Source organism: Podarcis tiliguerta, assembly GCF_965153285.1.
Source record: "Podarcis tiliguerta genome assembly, chromosome: 1".
Lineage (NCBI taxonomy): Eukaryota > Metazoa > Chordata > Lepidosauria > Squamata > Lacertidae > Podarcis > Podarcis tiliguerta.
In genome coordinates this window covers 10,248,295-10,267,986 of record NC_139534.1, presented here as the reverse complement: position 1 = coordinate 10,267,986, position 19,692 = coordinate 10,248,295, and the positions used below count along the sequence as shown (strand labels likewise).

The window sequence follows — 19,692 nt, the reverse complement described above, 5'->3', positions numbered from 1 at the left end:
GGGCTACTGTAGATAGTTATGCAAATGAAGGATTGAAAGTGACGTTCAGTGATTGGATAGTTTGTATGCAAATGAAGGATCAAAAGATGTTAGGTTGAAATAAACGAAAGACGAGTGACAAGTGTCATATGGGAGGCATCTCTCGAGCATGTCTCAGAGAGTCCCTTTTATTGAATATTACAGCATTGCCACCTATGTGCTTGTTGCTGATTGGTTAACACAAATCATATGCAAGGGTTGCATATAGACATTAATCATCAATAGATTAAAGGTTGGGAAAAAGAACACAGAATTGGACAGGTATGAAAACCTCCTTATTAAACTATTACTAGTGATATAGCAAAACTTAAAAGGGTATAACTATCGTATTCATAGATGTGGTCAACCATGCATTAAGAACAGGTCAGGGTACGATGTTTCATGAACTCAATGTGAACTAAACATTCTAGGCTGGGTGAGGAAGGAATGCTTCAGCTAAGAGCGCTTTGCCAGACTCATGTGCAGAAGCAAAACCTCCCATCAAAAAGTGACGTTCAGTGATTGGATAGTTTTAGAAAGTTGCAACAGTTACGCTGTTCTGGAGCTCTATATAAGCAGGCTGATTGAGCTCTTCAGTTCAGTTCTGTTCTGGCCTCGGAATAAACAAGAGCTGTTTGAAGAATCGCTGTGTCGTCTGATATGTTCGCCCACAACTTAACACTTTGCATGCACCCAGGGGGAATCTCTGCTGATCAAAGCCTTATTAGCCCCGATAACCAACAATTACACACTTAAAATGGCGTCGCTGTGAACTTTATTAATCCTGCCTTCACAGGAGTGTCTTTTTAAAAATCTAGAACTGCTAATCTGTTGGTTCGGGTGCTGAAATACTATGCATTTGGCGTTCTTGCAGGCACTGTCACAGGGAACTATTATGTTCAAGCTGATTCCAGTTTCTGATCGGCCAGTCAGCAATCAAACGACGGTAAGATGTGTTTATTTCTTCAGGTCTCTGTGGCTGCAGAGAGTTAATCAAAGTAAGTGTGGCTAATCCAGTTAATCCCAAAAGGAGAATTGGTACTGTCAATTCAACTCCCATTCCTGAAAAGCCCACAAACAAGACCTGGGGGCAATCATGTTATCCTGTCCCCAGCAGCTAGTATTCAAAAGGATGATGTCATAATTTCCTCCATCTAAACCAGGGGTCAGCAAACTTTTTCAGCAGGGGGCTGATCCACTGTCCCTCAGACCTTGTGGGGGCATGAACTATAGTTCATGGGGGGGGGGATGAATGAATTCCTATGCCCCACAAATAACCCAGAGATGCATTTTAAAGAAAAGCAAACATTCTACTCATGTAAAAACACCAGGCAGGCCCCACAAATAACCCAGAGATGCATTTTAAATAAAAGGACACATTCTACTCATGTAAAAACACGCTAATTCCCAGACCGTCCGTGGGCCGGATTTAGAAGGCGATTGGGCCGGATCCAGCCCCCAGGCCTTAGTTTGCCTACCCATTATCTAAGGGCTGTCAAATCTGTGCTGTTTATAGAGACATGTTACAGTGCATCCAGAAGTATATACAGTGGCACCTCAGGTTAAGTACTTAATTCGTTCCGGAGGTCCGTTCTTAACCTGAAACTGTTTTTAACCTGAAGCACCACTTTAGCTAATGGGGCCTCCTGCTGCTGCTGCTGCGCCGCCAGCGCCCAATTTCTGTTCTTATCCTGAAGCAAAGTTCTTAACCTGAAGCACTATTTCTGGGTTAGCGGAGTGTGTAACCTGAAGCATATGTAACCCGAGGTACCACTGTAAAATCTTGAAGGCCCACTGGCTTCTATATGAACCTGACAGTTTATGATATTCAGGAGCAAAGCTCTGGTGTGTCCTGCCAGTTTCTGAGTTACATTTGGTAGGCATGAGGGAAAAAAGGCCTTTTCTGTGGCTGTCGCATACTGCAGAATTCTGTCCCTGGAGAGGCTTGTCCATTGCCGATTTTCAGGTCTTCCTTTCATACAGGTCTTTGACCTGCAAGATTATTTATTTCATGCTTTCCCTACTGTCAAAGGTGGATTTAGGGCAGCGTAGCCGGTTCTGCCGCACTGGGTACTGAATTTTGACCTCGCACAGGGCGCTGCTGAAATTTGAAAGACCAGATTCCACCCTGATCCTGTTTACAATGTTAATGTTTTATCATATCAGCTCTATGTGCGAGCGATGGCAGATTACTGGCCCCTTCAGGACCCCGCCATTCCGTGTGCTGACGCAGGACTGCCGTTTAAAAAGGGAGACATTCTTCAGATTGTGGACCAGAACGATGCCCTGTGGTGGCAGGCGAGGAAAGTCTCTGACCTCAGTGCCTGTGCTGGACTCATCCCCTCGAACCACCTTCTGAAGAGGTAGGAAAAACCAATGTCAGCTGAAAAGAAGGTGGCTTTGTGGCTGAGTGGGGATTCGAACCAGAGTCTAAAGGTAAAGGTACCCCTGACCATTAGGTCCAGTCATGGCCGACTCTGGGGTTGCGGCGCTCATCTCGCTTTATTGGCCGAGGGAGCCGGCGTACAGCTTCCGGGTCATGTGGCCAGCATGACTAAGCCGCTTCTAGCGAACCAGAGCAGCGCACTGAAACGCCGTTTACCTTCCCGCCGGAGTGGTACCTATTTATCTACTTGCACTGGTGTGCTTTCGAACTGCTAGGTTGGCAGGAGCAGGGACCGAGCAACGGGAGCTCACCCCGTTGCGGGGATTCGAACCACCGACCTTTTGATCAGCAAGCCCTAGGCTCTGTGGTTTAACCCACAGTGCCACCCACATCCCTTTTTTTTGCTATTTGGTGTTAGACCCTATAACACTGGAACAGTATAAACAAGAAATGCGGTTGTATTCCAGCATATGATGATGTGTAGGCAAAAAGCGCGGAGGTTCTTCATTTGGTTCCCTTCCCGTTGCTTTGGGCTTCTTTGAAACATAGGGTGGAAGAGGCTAGTTTTCCATCTTATTATCATTCTGGAGCACAGGGAATAAGAATGCCCCGTCTGAAGTGGGACCCATGGAAACTGCATTTATTCTCTTTTTAAGGAAGCAGCGAGAGTTCTGGTGGTCTCAGCCCTTGCAACCCCACACCTGCCTCAAATCAACCATACGTGAGTAGAGAGATCTCTGGTTGTGAATAGCGGGTGGGGAAGCTTCTCTAATACTTGCTTCATTTGCTGCATGGCTTCCTACCATTGTTGTTGTTGTTGTTTAGTCGTTTAGTCATGTCTGACTCTTCTTGACCCCCTGGACCAGAGCACGCCGGGCACTCCTGTCCTCCACTGCCTCCCGCAGTTTGGTCAGAAGTAGATGTCTTTTGGGAACTCTCTAGCTTTCTCCATAATCCAACGCATGTTTGCAGTTTGGTCTCTGGTTCCTCTGCCCCTTCAAAATCCAGCTTGCACTTCTGGGAGTTCTCGGTCCACATACTGCTTAAGCCTGCCTTGTAGAATTTTAAGCATAACCTTGCTAGCGTGTGAAATGAGTGCAATTGTGCGGTAGTTGGAGCAATCTTTGGCACGGCCCTTCTTTGGGATTGGGATGTAGACTGATCTTCTCCAATCCTCTGGCCACTGCTGAGTTTTCTCCCACCATTGACTAGAGCACAAATCAGACCCCGCCATACATTGAGGGGCAGTGACAAAACCCGTAGGGTGCATCTAGCTCAATACCTTGGTTGACAAATGCCTTGCGACTTGAACGGTTTGGCTTCCGGGCGCCGCAAACCCGGAAGTGACCGTTCCAGTTTGCGAATGGAACCCAAACGTCTGACAGGGCTTCTGATAGGCTGCAGGAAGCTCCAGTCGGATGTCGCGCCTTGGTTTCCGAACGTTTTGGAAGTCAAACTGGGTGCAGCTTTCTGGAGTTTCAGACAGGGAAATCCTAGCTATGGAAGACTGAACCAGCGAACTTCTGCTTGCAAAGCAATTGCTGAGTTATGGTTCTTCCTGGTATATTTTCATCTGTTGGAAGCCGTGTGTGTGTGTGTGTCTGTGTGTGTGTAGAGCAAAAGTTCTGGCAGTCTCCTTAACTCTACTGTTTACTTTCTTTTTAATTTCCTCCATGGATTTTCTGTGAGTAGTAAGTACTGTGGAAGAAGGTAAGCACCGGCGTCTGAATGTCATATATTTCCTTTTAGATATGCCAGGCCAGTGGTGCAGTTAGGTAATTTTCATCTCTAGACCGAATGGTCTGATGGAGGAGAAATCGTTAGATGGTAATGTACACAGACCTTCCAAGTGTCCCTCTTTTCCAGGGACAGCCCCGGATTTACAGAAGCCATCCCAGTTTCTGATTTGATCCCAGAATGTCCCACTTTTCCTTAGGACGTCCCTATTTTTGTTAGAGAAATGTTGAGTTATGCGACCCTGGAGCCAAGGAGATGTAACTATACAACCTTTAGAAGACATCTGAAGGCAGCCCTGTTTTTAAATGTTTAATGTTTTATTATTTATATATGTGTGTGTTGGAAGCTGCCCAGAGTGGTTGGGGGTACAAATAATAAAATTATTATTATGGAATTGGATGTCCCTATTTTCACCGGAGAAAGGTTGGAGGGTATGGTGCACATTTACTTTGAAATGTGTCAGGCCAGCCTTGTTTCATTTTGTGACCCTCCTTCTCCTCCTCCTCACATTTAAAGCCAGATTAAATCGGCACTTTTGGAAGCAACCTGAGAACTGAATCGCAGCCACCCTTCTGTATTTGCACTTATCTGAATTTTGCAGAGTAGTTGTCCAACCAAACAATGCTTACAAAGCTGCATACATTAGGGGAACCTGTGCGTTAAAAAATGAATATATTAGTGAAAAATGACACACTAAAATGCATTCTGTTAGGAGAAATTGCTTGCAAAAATGAACACATTTAGTAAAAGCTGCGTACGAAAACGTGTTTGTTTGGAGAAATTTGCAGTGAAATGCTGGAAGATTTTCATGCGGATTTTTTAAAAAAGGGCAAACTTCTGCAGAAAAACAGGGAACTGAATTTAAGACTCAGTTTAAATTCCAATTTAATGGTGAGCAACTGAGAAAACTGAAATGGACTGCTTTTTCCATCCCTAGTGAAATGTAGCCTCAGTCTAAAAGAAAATTAGACGTACCTAATATCTGAAGAAGTGTGCATATACACGAAAGCTTATATCCAGAACAAACTTAGTTGGTCTCTAAGGTGCTACTGGACAATTTTTTAATTTATTTTGACTGCATCAGACCAACATGGCTACATACCTGAATTTAGACATACCTGTTAACGTTCCCAACCCCTACATTGCACCGTGGTATAATACTGAAACGCCAGAGAAAATCGATAGAAATTGGATCTCTGGTTGGATTAGTGCTTGTTTCTGTCATTGTGTGAGGTTAAAAGCAAACAAACTCATGGCCTGTTTTTGTTTCTGCTTGCCATTTTTTTCATACAACAAACAGAAGAAGACATGCAGATTGATGAGAAATGTGTAGAAACAGGTAATTGACATTGGGATTGGGTGGGTGGCTGTTGTTGTGCAAAAGGGACCACAAACCTGGGTATAAGTGAAATGTTCTATTAAATTATCTCAGAGGGAACATGCAAAATAAAGGGTGTGTTTTAATTTTTTTAACGTGTTATCATTCTGGTTTTATCAGCTGATGCTCATAATAAAGATAACCAGCAGGAGAAGTATAAGTTTTGTGAGGAACGCTTGATTACGCAGTTTAAGCCTCTCTTGTGACTGTTTCACAAGTCTCACAAGCTGAAAAGCTTTCCTCCCTACCAAGCCGTTTTTTGAGCTTATGGATATTATTTGTACAGCAAGGAATTCAAATGGGCTGAAGGATTACTGTTTCCCTGTTCCTCTGCAGATCTAAGGAGGTACATGATAGTCATTTTTGTTATAGCGGAGGCACATATCGTATTTTTCGCCCCATAGGGCGCACCGGCCCATAGGGCGCACCTAGTTTTTTTTGGGGGGGGGAAATAAAGGGGGGAAATTATTTCCCCCCCAGGCACGGGGCTGGGGTGGGGGAAGTCTGAGCTTCCCCCGCCCCCCGCCCCCAGAACAGGCTGCTGTCTGCAAGCCTGTGGAGACCGGTGCGACTTCCCCCCGGTCTCCCCAGGCTTGCGGATATCTGCCCGAAGCCTGGGGCACGCTGCTCAGCGTGCCCCAGGCTTTCAGGATGCAGGCTGCTTTCCGCAAGCCTAGGGAGCCCGGCGGGAAGTCGTGCCGGGCTCCCAGGCTTGCGGAGAGCTGCCCGAAGCCTGGGGTGCACTCCGCTGCGCTCCCCAGGTTTCGGGCTGCAGGCTTCTGTCCGCAAGCCTTGGGAGCCCGACAGGAACTCCTGCGGGCTCCCAAGGCTTGCGGATAGCTTCCTGAAGCCTGGAGGGCGAGAGGGGTCGGTGCGCACTGACCCCTCTCGCTCTCCAGGCTTCAGCGAAAGCCTGCATTCGCCCCATAGGACGCACACATATTTCCCCTTCATTTTTGGAGGGGAAAAAGTGTGTCTTATAGGGCGAAAAATTCGGTACCTTGCAGACGCTCTATCTAAAGGATGCCTTCTCCTGCCATGCCTAAAACGTACGGAGAGTGGCAATTCTAAGAGTACAGTACCTGGATAAGCAGAATGTGGGTTGGTGTGACTTACATTACTAAATATGGAAAAATGCAAAAACGAAACAGTCTTTTGAGCGGGGGGACCTCATGCTAAATTGCATCTTCTGACCTGCTTGCTCAAAAATGGAGAAGGGATAATATGGGCTGGATGTAGAGTTTCAACAAGAGGAGTTCTGCTCCTGAGATGTTCTCTGTAGAAGAAAATTTCATCCGATTCCTTGTGCACCTTGAAAAGCTTCTCTGCAGGGTTGGAAGACTAAGGGAGAATGACTTGAATGACTGCAGTGGAAAGGAGGATTTGATGAAAGTCACCTGCCTTTCTCATGAACTCCTGTCCCTTCTGTTTGTGAAAGGGAACTCTGGGAACACTCCTTTGAGCTAAGGATGAGTTCAGGCAGACTCTCTGAAATTGGCCAAACTTGCATGAGCATGGACAGGGAACTGTAGCTCTGCTCTAATATGCTGAGTCTGTTATTCCTAATTCAGTGGAAAATGCTTCTAGTTCAGATTGTTGAATGAGTGTGAAATCAGAGCATTCCTTGTTAAGTTGTGGGTGAACATATCAGACGACACAGCAATTCTTCAAACAGCTCTTGCTTATTCGCAGGCCAGGACAGAACTGAACTGAAGGGTTCAGTCAGCTTGCTTATATAGAGCTCCAGTACAATGTAACTGTAACAATTTTCTAAAACTATCCAAACACTGAACGTCACTTTCGATCCCTTATTTGCATAACTATCTACAGTTAAGGCAGCAGAGAGCATTGTTGGCTGCCCACTCTCCACCTTAGAGCAGATTTATGCCACAAGGTGCCATAGGAAGGCACTGGACATAGTAAAAGATCCATCGCATCCTGGTCACTGTCTCTTCGAGCTCTTGCCGTCGGGACGGAGATACAGGACGATGAAGACAAGAACAAGCCGTCTTAAGAACAGCTTCTTCTCCAGAGCGATCTCGGCCCTGAATGGGAAGCCCGGACTTTGAAAGTCATCTAATCTCCCTTGCTGTATTTTACTATATTGTTTAATTAGGGTTTTTATGGAGTTTTTATGGAGCAGTCAAGTAATTTCGTTGTCCCCGAAGGGTGCAATGACAATAAAGATATTATTATTATTATTATTATTATTATTATTATTATTATTATTATTATTATCCCCCTGCTGGCCCAGGGTGAGAACTTCAGTACATAACATTCCTCTTAATATCAAAGCCACCACCAATTTTACAAAGCCATTTCATATTCATTTGTCTCTCTAGATATAAAACCTTGGAGGGCTTTGTATGTTGCATTGAATGACGTTACCCAACACTGAATCAAAATATTCTGGACCTCTTCTTTTTCCCCTCCTTTACTCGGGCTGTAACAGCTGTGCTGGGGATGCAGTTTGGATTGAAATAAGTGTGGGCCAAAAGGTTTAAGTGCCCTGCCCCCTCGGTGCCGCTGCTGCAATCCAATTTGGCGCCCATCCCCACAGTTGCTTTTAACTAAAAATAAGATCCAATTATGGCTCTGCCCTATAATGTGCACTTTGGCCCCTGTGCACGGATCAGAGGAGGAAATGATAAACTAAGTGTGTCTTGTTGCTGTGGGGTTGGGAAGCCCTTTCTGATGGGGTGAGTTTTAATGATCTTAGATGAGGATAATACTGAAATGTATTTGCTATTTTTGCTCCCTGGGTGACTTAAAAGACGAGGAGACTTTTGAGTCTGGTAAGTATACTTCTTTTGGCAATTTTGTGTTGCTGACTATACTTTTCCTAATGATAATAAGCACGTGATGGAGGGGATCGGTTTCATTTTAAAAGTGTACTGTGGGATCCACGTGTGCGTTCGGAAAGCCGTTTGCCGTCTCAGGGTTTTCTGAGCCAGATCTGGAGATTTTAATCACCAAAACGAAAACACATTTGAGACCAGCTGGGTTATCCTCTCCGCGTTCGTTCAGTTTTGAATGACTCCCATACGTACGGCGAAAATTGCCAAACCACGAACGTGTTACGAGAGGACAGCTGGAAGATAATGAGATTACATTATATAAGTGTGATTGAAGAGCTAATCTACTTCATGGCCTCCTTATTACTCCTGATGATGGAGGAGGATCCCTTTTGACACTTGGATACTAGGATGAATTTGCACATTATATACAAAAGTAGGGCAGGTTTATGTGAAGCTTATCTGTCTGTAAACTGAGCAGATCGGGCTTAAAGCAACTGAGAACACCCAGCAGTGAGATCATGCTTCCTTAACAAGCAAATCTTGAGCGGTGGTCCTGTTTGGTTTTTTTACATGGATCAGATTGTTAGAACAAATCAGAAGGTATGCTTGTAGTTTTCCAGTGCATCTGCAGTGACTTCAATACACTGCAATCCACAAAGCTGTGTGGAGACCATAACTGATAAAGCTGGGAGTTTTAAGGCAACTTGTGGAAAGAATTCTGTACACACAATACCTTAAAAGCACATTCTTTCCCTCAATTCTGGGCACTGTAGTTTGTTAAAGCTTGCTGAGATTTGCAATTTTGTGAGGGGTAAACTACAGTACGGGACGCAGCTGGTGCTGTGGGTTAAACCACAGAGCCTAGGACTTGCCGATCAGAAGGTCGGAGGTTCGAATCCCCGCCACGGTGTGAGCTCCCATTGTTCGGTCTCTGCTCCTGCCAACCTAACAGTTCGAAAGCACCTCAAAGTGCAAGTAGATAAATAGGTACCACTCCGGTGGGAAGGTAAACGGCGTTTCCATGCACTGCTCTGGTTCACCAGAAGTGGCTTATTCATGCTGGCCACATGACCCGGAAGCTGTTTGCGGACAAATGCCAGCTCCCTCGGCCTATAGAGCGAGATGAGCGCGCAACCCCAGAGTCGGTCACGACTGGACCTAATGGTCAGGGGTCCCTTTACCCTTTACCTTTACTTTTAAACTACATTACCCAGAATTCTTTGAGGGGGGAAACGTGTTTCAAATATGCTTTAAAGCTTTGGCATGTCCATAGCCTAAGAGGTGAAGGACGCTTCCAGACAAACCTGTTCGCTGAGCATTCATTCTGATTTCTTTGTGGGGAGGTTAGATGATGTTACATCAAGCATCTTTCTCGCCATTCTCCATCACTTTCCTTACTGCAAAAAGTAAGGAAGTGAGTTTATTGTGCAAGACCTGAACTGGTATGGGATGGAATCCCACCTCAAAATAGCACCCAAATTTTAGAAGTCATAGGGGTTTTCCAAAATGGTGAGATGTGATTTGAGACAGAGGACATCTGTTAAGAAGCATTGATAAGTGGCCTATGAAGAGCTGGGATGTGAAGTGTTCACACTGAGGGGGAATCTGAAGTAGGTTGCAAAGTCTGTAGTCCCTGGAAAAAGATGGTGGATGTGTATGGTTGCTAGATATTTTGAAAGTACTAGTAAGAAATGCTTGCTTTTGTATAAAGTAGCTCTAGTCATACTTGAATTATCTACATGTTCCGCTATACTGCTTTGGATGTGAATTTCACAGACCTGATTTTTTAATATGCCCTCCTGTTTTTATTTTTTTTATGCAACGATGCCAGAGGAGCTTAAAGAAGGTAAATTTGAATTTCCCCCCCTTTCCTTCAGATTCCCCAGAGTAGGTTGTTGGTCATTTATTTATGGCTAGAGATGTCAGAGGCTTATATATTGAATTGCCTCCTTCAAGTCATGTCAGGTATATATGCAGAGAAATTATGGGATGGACCCGAGCAGGAACATGGATGCACACTTAGCAAATGTATGTTTACCAAATGATAACACATTTGTATGAACTAAGCACTAACCAACCCTTATGTAAGTTAAGGTTCTACAGAGCCTCTTTGGAAATATGAGGAGAGTTTTTGTGCTGCGTATGTGTGTGTGTGCTTTGACTATTTGGTTAGCATGTTTGGATGGTGGACAAATATATTAGCTGCTTATTTTTGCACCTGAGTGCTTCCGTGGCATATTTGATGTGTGGTCAGAAAATAAATACAGTCCTCAGCCAGTTTTTAACACGTAAAAAATGGTTCCATATTTCTTTCTTTCTTACCTGGAAGGATATTTCAGGGCAACTTACGCAGCTTGAGTCCTTAAAAAGAGAAGATGTCATTATTAATATTTAGTTTTATTATTGCTCAGCAGGGCAATATTCACCAGCAGGTCCCAGGGCACTAACAACCATTTACAGTTTTAAATAGTAGTTTTAATTAACTGTTTTTACTAATAATTTTATTGCTTTGTTCTTTTTAAAAACTGCTTTGAGGGGTTTTTATGCAATAAAATATAGAATTAAAGTTCAGAATGAAAAACAGCACAAACTGCAGTCAGGGGAGCAGGGTGGGTATTGAAAACACACGCATCTCAGGTGTCATATTGAAGATGACTGGTGCCTCCTGTTAAAAAAAGGAAAGAGGTTTGTTTAAAAATATATTTATTTTAGCTAGTTAGATATTGCTTTAGTATTGTGATTTCTAAGCAGTGGGCAAAAAACCAAAGCAATAAAAATTGATCATAAAACTGAGCAATATCGATCAAGAGTAGGCAGTCTCAAAACAGAATCAGAAGCCACATGGCTTCTGTAGCCACATTCAGCTGCCATTATTTGGCCACATTATTTTGCCCACACCTAGGCTGGGCAAGCCAATTTCATGACAATTCTCCATCCTTGTGTGCTTTCTTTTACTTAGGCCAACCTAACTGACAATTTGGAAAGCACTTTTTTTGATTTACCATCAACTAGCAAGCGAAGAAGGTCGGCGGTTCGAAGCCCCGCAACGGGGTGAGCTCCCGTTGCTCAGTCCCTGCTCCTGCCAACCTAGCAGTTTGAAAGCACGTCAAAGTGCAAGTAGATAAATAGGTACCGCTCCGGCGAGAAGGTAAACAGCGTTTCCGTGTGCTGCTCTGGTTCACCAGAAGTGGCTTAGTCATGCTGGCCACATGAACCGGAAGCTGTATGCCGGCTCCCTGGGCCAATAAAGCGAGATGAGCGCCGCAACTCCAGAGTTGGCCACGACAGGACTTAACCGTTCAGTTACCTTTACCTATTTAGAGATGTAGTACCTCTGAACATCTAAGGACGCGGGTGGCACTGTGGGTTAAATCACAGAGCCTAGGACTTGCCGATCAGAAGGTCGGCAGTTCAAATCCCCACGACGGGGTGAGCTCCCATTGCTCGGTCCCTGCTCCTGCCAAGCTAGCAGTTCGAAAGCACGTCAAAGTGCAAGTAGATAAATAGGTACCGCTCCAGTGGCAAGGTAAACGGCGTTTCCGCACGCTGCTCTGGTTCGCCAGAAGCGGCTTAGTCATGCTGGCCACATGACCCAGAAGCTGTACGCCGGCTCCCTTGGCCAATAAAGCGAGATGAGCGCCGCAACCCCAGAGTCGGTCACGACTGGACCTAATGGTCAGGGCTCCCTTTACCTTTAGCAAGCGAAGCACAAATCGAGAGAGGGCTATTTCTTAAAACTGACGTGAGACAGCAACTTAGGCATATAAGAAACAAGAGCTTAAAACGTTCTGTTGTGAAGGGCTGCTGCCGTTGCGTTGTCGTTTTTAAAGTATAGCTTTATCTACGGTATTTTGGGTGTAGTAAATCTGGTCTCTTACATCTTTTTGGTGGCACCCTTAGGCATTAAAACGATACTAGCTACATCTTTTGTATGAAAACAGGTAAAATCCTGAAGTTTTGATAATCAGTCTGGCTTTTCATTATTTGTCTGACTTAAAAAAAAATAATGTTGCTTTTTTCACATTGCAGAAGAGGAAGAATTCAGTGGATCTGGCAAGCGGGTCTTCATTAGTACGTAGTTGTATTGAGAGACTGGAGAATTGCTGTTTGCTGTTTCTGCCTGTGAAAGTAGTTCCTTGTCGTTGTGCTTGAGGTGTATTCACCTTGTGCTTTCTTCCTGAATGTTCCTTTACTTGCTCCCTTTTTGCTGCGAGGGAGATGATCATTTCAATTTTAGTGAAATCCCTAATATCCCAAGAGAGCCAGCGTGGTGTAGTGGTGAAGAGCAGTGGACTCGTAATCTGGTGAACCGGGTTCGCTTCCCCACTCCTCCACATGCAGCTGCTGGGTGACCTTGGGCCAGTCACACTTCTCTGAAGTCTCTCAGCCCCACTCACCTCACAGAGTGTTTGTTGTGGGGGAGGAAGGGAAAGGAGAATGTTAGCCGCTTTGAGACTCCTTAAAGGGAGTGAAAGGTGGGATATCAAATCCAAACTCTTCTTCTTCTTCTTCTCAGCCCCACTCACCTCACAGAGTGTTTGCTGTGGGGGAGGAAGGGAGAAGGAGAATGTTAGCCGCTTTGAGACACCTTAAGGGGAGTGAAAGGCGGGATATCAAGTCCAAACTCTTCTAATATTATCCTGACCATTAAGCTTGAAGTAAGATCTGAAGTCAGTTAATCCAAGTCCACTGCTTCACTTTAAGCCTCTAACCAGCCACTCTTCTGTGCAGTTCTGTTTTGTAGTTCCAGTAGTAGTAGTTGTAATAATAATAATAAGAATTTTATTATTTCTACCCCATCCATCTGGCTGGGTTTCCCCAGCCACTCTGGGCAGCTTTCAACAAAAGATTAAAAATACATTAAAACACCAGTCATTAAAAACTTCCCTAAACTGGGCTGCCTTCACATGTCTTCTAAATGTCAGATAGTTGTTTATTTCCTTGACATCTAATGGGAGGGCGTTCCACAGGGCGGGTGCCACTACCGAGAAGGCCCTCTGCCTGTTTCCCTGTAACTTGGCTTCTTCCAGTGAGGGAACCGCCAGAAGGCCCTCAGCGCTGGACCTCAGGTTGAATGATGGGGGTGGAGATGCTCCTTCAGGTATACTGAAGGTATTCTTCCCTGCTAAGCCGCCTCTCCAATAGGTTTATAGCTCTTGTGGTTCCCTCTGCCTGATAAAAACGGACAAATTTCCACCAACTTCAGAGACTCCAAATTGCTTAGCTTTTATTATGGGCTAATCAGAAAGACCCACTAATTCCTGCGAATTCATTCTAATCTAAACCATCCCGAGAATTGCATTAAATGTTGACATACCTGCCCGCAGACTGTCTCACCAGAGTGGTGCATGCTCTGGTTATCTCCCGCTTGGACTACTGCAATGCGCTCTATGTGGGGCTACCTTTGAAGGTGACCCGGAAAATACAACTAATCCAGAATGTGGCAGCTAGACTGGTGACTGGGGGCGGCCGCCGACACCACATAACACCGGTCTTCAAAGACCTACATTGGCTCGCAGTACATTTCCGAGCACAATTCAAAGTGTTGGTGTTGACCTTTAAAGCCCTAAATGGTCTCAGCCCAGTATACCTGAAGGAATGTCTCCACCCCCATCGTTCTGCCCGGACACTGAGGTCCAGCGCCGAGGGCCTTCTGGCGGTTCCCTCCCTGCGAGAAGCCAAGTTACAGGGAACCAGGCAGAGGGCCTTCTCGGTAGTGGCGCCCTCCCTGTGGAACGCCCTCCCACCAGATGTCAAGGAAATAAACAACTACCTGACAATCAGAAGACATCTTAAGGCAGCCCTGTTCAGGGAAGTTTTTAATGTGTGACATTTTAGTGTATTTTTGGTCTCTGTGGAAGCCGCCCAGAGTGGCTGGGGAAACCCAGCCAGATGGGCGGGGTACAAATAATAAATTATTATTATAGCTACAGTTGGAAGTGGTGCACACTTTTTACCACCTCAGTGAGAACTAGACCCATGGATATTGGCCATCAGATCTAAGAACCCGTGCCTTCAGGGAGAGCATAGCTCTGAATATCAGAAGTTGCAGGTCAGAGATGAATTTTTTTTAGCCCTCCTGATGTGGTTGGGACTCCATCTCTTCCCCACCCCAGCCAGCAAATGGTCAGGAATGATGAGAGCCCAACAACATCAGGAAACCCACTGGCTCCTCACCCCTCCACAGACAAAATAGGGACTAAGCATCACTTCCATGGTCAACTGTTCAGAGGCCTTTGGCTAGCTGCTCTTGGAATGGAGTAGCCATTGAGATGGACCTCAGTCAATTCCAGAAAATGTTATTTTCACAGAAACTGCCATCAGCTTCCAAGGCTCACCAAACGGCATGCAGGGAATTTAAATTCAAATATTTAAATTTTAAAGTATTTCTATACAGTTACGGACTTGATCCTTTCTGGGGTGCTGTTCTCACACCGACAAGTCCGTAACTAGAGCGCCGCTTCTGCGCATGCACACAGCACGATAGAGCGCTTCTGCGCATGTGCAAAGCGCGCAGAATGCTTCTGCGCACATGCACGTGGTGAAACCCGGAAGTATACACTTCCGGGTTTGCCATGTTTGCAAGCCGAAAAGACACAGCATGAACCTCATGCAACACGAGGTATGACTCTATTTAAGTACAGTCATACCTCAGGTTGAAGTAGCTTCAGGATGAGTATTTTCGGTTTGTGCTCCGTGGCGACCCGGAAGTAACGGAGTGTGTTACTTCCGGGTTTCGCCTCTCGCGCATGTGCAGACACTCAAAATGACGTCACGCACATGTGCGGCAGCAGCAAATCGCGACCCGTGCATGCGGGTTGCGTTCGCTTCAGGGTGTGAACGGGGCTCCGCAACGGATCCCGTTTGCATCCAGAGGTACCACTGTATTTAAATGGGGAGCTTGTCACAAGCGATCTTCAAATATCTAAACATTGAAGATGGAGCAAACTTGCTTTCTTCTGCTCTGGAGGGTAGGACTCGAGCCAGTGGATGCTTTAGCCGAGATCCCTGCATTGCAGGGGGAGGAACGAGATTACTCTTGGGGGGGGGGGAGTGTCTTTCCCAACTCTACAATTCTATGAGTTGTAGAAATGTGGGGGGAGAACAGCTCTGTCTTGGACTTGAGAGGCCAGACACAATAATGGTCTATCAGTCTGCTAGGAAGGGGAGTTTCCGGTTAAGATGTGATGGGGTGGGGGGCCATCTGAGGCTCCAGAAATATTGCAGGCTGGCCCTGCTAACCAATCAAGTGTGCCCATCACATTCCTTCCGTGACCAGTGCTCCATTCTCCATTCTCAGCCGGTTTCCGGAGAAGTATGCGCCTGTGCCGCAGGAAATGCCGTAACAGCCACCTGCCATGCTACACCCGGTGCCCCAGCGGCTGCTACAGTGCCGCAGCAGCACCTTATGAAGAAGTGGTGAGGTACCAGAGGCACCCTGGAGACCGAAACAGATTAATTGTGCTAGTAGGTGAGTTGCAACAAGTTGCCTACAACTTACCTAGTTACTGTTAGGATCGTCCTACTCTTGTGTAGGACCCTGGTAGAGACACATGCCCGACTGGCATGTTCACTCCCACCTGGTCGGTCGGTCGGGAGCTTCAAAATCTTTCTTCTGCCCGAACATCACAGCGACTGAAACCAAAAGGCATTAGCATGCTTAGGGATCCACAGAGTATTCACAGTTTGTGTAACAGAACTCAGTAGCAAAGCATTTTGGCTAATCTACCTTTATTTACATATAATACACTCGGAGCATTCTGACTTAGCTCCTTCCTCTTTCTCATCAGACAGCAAAGAGAGAAAGAGAGAAAGAGAGAAAGAAAGAAAGAAAGAAAGAAAGAAAGAAAGAAAGAAAGAAAGAAAGAAAGGACAATAGTCCCACTTCACGGAACACAGTAATACCAAACATCCTGTCTCCGTCACTTCCCACACTGTGGAATGAAAACATACACCGTCATGTGATAGACAACAATCTCATGACTGCAGACACAGGGAATGAATCTCCAACATCCTCCCCCGATTCATGAACTGTGTTGTAGTCATCAGTGTAACTGCAACAACCATACAGATGTCATACACACAGTATACCCCTGTATCACCCATTCTACTCTTGGAACTACCTGCAACTGGATTGGCCTTGGGCCTTTACCATCTTGCACATCTGACTAGTCTTGGTATCATAGCTCTCCTGACTATCAAGAAGTTTCACACCTGGCTTTGTTGGGACCTCGAACCCCAGCCTCGTTCCTCTCTGAGGAATTGGTGTTGACACACACACAGCCTTTGGACGTGGTTCAGCTTCCTTCTCCAAGGAAACAGTGTCTACCCTTACAGCCTTTGGGCGTGGTTTCCTGTCCTTCAAGGACAAAGCCTGTACCCCTTTCAAGACTTTGGGTTCCAAGATCTGTGTTGAGCCACTAGCCACAGCTAAATCTGCAACAGCTGTGTTAGCAAACTCCTGAGCATACCTGGTGGTAGCTGCCTCAGATCTGCACATCAGGCGCACTTCTTTCACTGTATCAGTGGGACTCACCTCACCTCATAACTTCCCTTGAATTTGTACAGAGAAAGTACAGGCGTACCTTAGCGATATCACAAGTTCAGTTCCCGACTACTGCAATAAAACAAATATTGCAATAAAGCAAGTCACTTTTTTTTGTTTCCCAGTGCATGTAAAATTTATGTTTACACTATACTGTAGTCTTAAGGGACACAGGTGGCGCTGTGGGTTAAACCACAGAGCCTAGGACTTAACGATCAGAAGGTTGGCGGTTCGACAGGGTGAGCTCCCGTTGCTCGGTCCCTGCTCCTGCCAACCTAGCAGTTCAAAAGCACGTCAAAGTGCAAGTAGATAAACAGGTACCGCTCCGGCGGGAAGGTAAACAGCGTTTCCGTGCGCTGCTCTGGTTCGCCAGAAGCGGCTTAGTCATGCTGGCCACATGACCCGGAAGCTGTATGCCGGCTCCCTTGGCCAATAAAGCGAGATGAGCGCCGCAACCCCAGAGTCAGCCACGACTGGATCTAATGGTCAGGGGTCCCTTTACCTTTATACCGTAGTCTTATTAAGCCAGGCCTCCCTGGCTGTGGGGGGTGGGTTGGGATCCAGCTCTAGCCCTAGTCCTGTGGCCACAAGAGGAGCATCGGAGCTTCCTTCTCCTGGGAGCAGCCAGGCTGCCTGCAACTGAACCCATGTCCTTGTGAGGAGCAATGTATATATGAAGCGCAATCGTGCAAAGTGCAATAAAATGAGGTAATAATAATAATAATAATTTATTTATACTCCGCCCATCTGGCTGAGTTTCCCCAGCCACTCTGGGCGGCTCCCAATCAAGTGTTAAAAACAATACAGCATTAAATATTAAAAACTTCCCTACACAGGGCTGCCTTCAGATGTCTTCTAAAGATAGGATAGCCGCTTATTTCCTTCACATCTGAAGGGAGGGCGTTCCACAGGGCGGGCGCCACTACCAAGAAGGCCCTCTGTTTGGTTCCCTGTAACCTCACTTCTCGCAATGAAGGAACCACCAGAAGGCCCTCGGCGCTGGATCTCAGTGTCCGGGCTGAACGACAGGGGTGGAGACGCTCCTTCAGGTATACAGGACTGAGGCCGTTTAGGGCTTTCAAGGTCAGCACCAACCCTTTGAATTGTGCTCGGAAACGTACTGGGAGCCAATGCAGATCTCTCAGGACCTGTGTTATGTGGTCCTGGTGGTACACCTGTAATTCTTGGATTGGCATCTCTTCAGAAAAGCAGGTGCTCACTACCACCTCTGCAAAGAAATCTGTTTTTCTACTCTTTATCTAACTTTGAGGAATTGTGATGAGCATTACTGGTCATGTGAAACTACTCTTCTTCTGTTACAAGTAGGGCGCATTGTACTGGGGGCATGATGCATTCATTTGGCACTTACCGGTTTCCTTTCTTGAAACAGGTCCTTCAGGTGTGGGAGTGAATGAGCTACGGCGGCGGCTTATTGGTATAAACCCTCATCACTTTCAAAGTGCTGTGCCACGTACGTGACATTTTTCATGTATCCTTAATTCTAGCAGTAGGAGGAGAGGGGAAGCTTTGCCAAAAGGTTTCATCCAAGTACAGTGGTACCTTGGTTCTCAAACTTAATTGTTCCGGGAGTCTGTTCCAAAACCAAAGTGTTCCAAAACCAAGGCTCGCTTTCCCTTAGAAGGTCATGCAAAACGGATTAATCCGTTCCAGACTTTTAAAAACAACCCCTAAAACAGCAATTTGACATGAATTTTACTATATAATGAGACCATTGATCCATAAAATGAAAGCAATTATCAATTTACTGTGCTATAAAATAAATAAAACAGTATTGTAGATGATAAAAATAAAAATTTAAGAAATTGCTTACCTGCGCTGATGATAGTCATTGTTTGGATGGGGGACTTTTATCCTTTTCCGCAGTCACACAATCAAGTCAATCAATCAGTAGCTGAACTGGGATCCACAGAGTCACAAAAACAAATTAACTGAAAAAGCGTCAAAACAAAAATAAATAGCAAAAACAAAAGCACCAAATATACGCCCCAAATATCACCTCAGAACACTGCAAACGGAAGGCTTGAATTACAATGGGGGGGGGGGCGCAAATTAGCAGCGCAACAGGAAAAACAGGGGGACTCAAAACAGAGCACGTTCGGCTTCCGGAAAAATAGTTCAGAAACCGAAACACCTACTTCCGGTTTTGCAGCCTTTGCGTTCCAAGTTGTTCGTGAACTAAGCTGTACGAAAACCGAGGTACCACTGTAATTGGTCCGGGGAATTAACAGGTTTATAATAGCGCTGCCATTTTTATTCTTTTTAAACAGACACAACTCGTGCTCAAAAGAGCTATGAAGAGAATGGCCGAGAGTACCACTATGTGTTGAAGGAAACCTTTGAAAATATGGTGTACGGTCACAGGTAATCCTTAGATTTACATTTCTTGCCCTTTCTCCTTATGTTTCAAAATCATGTGGTCGAGCACCAGGACTAACAGTGGTACCTCGGGTTAAGAACTTAATTCGTTCTGGAGGTCTGTTCTTAACCTGAAACTGTACTTAACCTGAAGCACCACTTTAGCTAATGGGGCCTCCTGCTGCTGCCGCGCTGCCGGAGCACGATTTCTGTTCTCAACCTGAAGCAAAGTTAATAGAAATAGTACCTTTGGTTAATAATAATAATAATAATAATAATAATAATAATAATAATAATAATTTTTATTTATACCCCGCCCTCCCCAGCCAAGGCCAGGCTCAGAGCGGCTTACAAGCAATAATAAAAACAAGATGAATGATTACAACTTAAAAACAAAAGTAAAATACAACATTAAAACAATGGAACATTAAAATATTAAAATGTAGCCTCATCG

At 45.4% G+C, this 19,692-nt stretch overlaps 1 protein-coding gene across 10 annotated transcripts in view; it reads left to right on the top strand.

Annotated features, from left to right (window-relative positions):
- The window catches only part of MPP4 (MAGUK p55 scaffold protein 4), a 45,653-nt gene that overhangs the window by 21,236 nt on the left and 4,725 nt on the right, over positions 1-19,692 (top strand). For 3 of the 10 annotated variants that reach the window (XM_083403494.1, XM_083403495.1, XM_083403492.1), the window contains 11 exons: positions 893-964; positions 2,185-2,381; positions 3,061-3,125; positions 4,097-4,114; positions 5,442-5,480; positions 8,294-8,314; positions 10,149-10,163; positions 12,347-12,388; positions 15,618-15,788; positions 18,253-18,333; positions 19,151-19,244. In XM_083403494.1, the coding sequence (XP_083259620.1) occupies positions 893-964; positions 2,185-2,381; positions 3,061-3,125; positions 4,097-4,114; positions 5,442-5,480; positions 8,294-8,314; positions 10,149-10,163; positions 12,347-12,388; positions 15,618-15,788; positions 18,253-18,333; positions 19,151-19,244 (815 nt within the window). The remainder of the gene's footprint in view (positions 1-892; positions 965-2,184; positions 2,382-3,060; positions 3,126-4,096; positions 4,115-5,441; positions 5,481-8,293; positions 8,315-10,148; positions 10,164-12,346; positions 12,389-15,617; positions 15,789-18,252; positions 18,334-19,150; positions 19,245-19,692) is intronic. The other 7 variants (XM_083403496.1, XM_083403497.1, XM_083403498.1 and 4 more) reach the window with 7 other exon arrangements.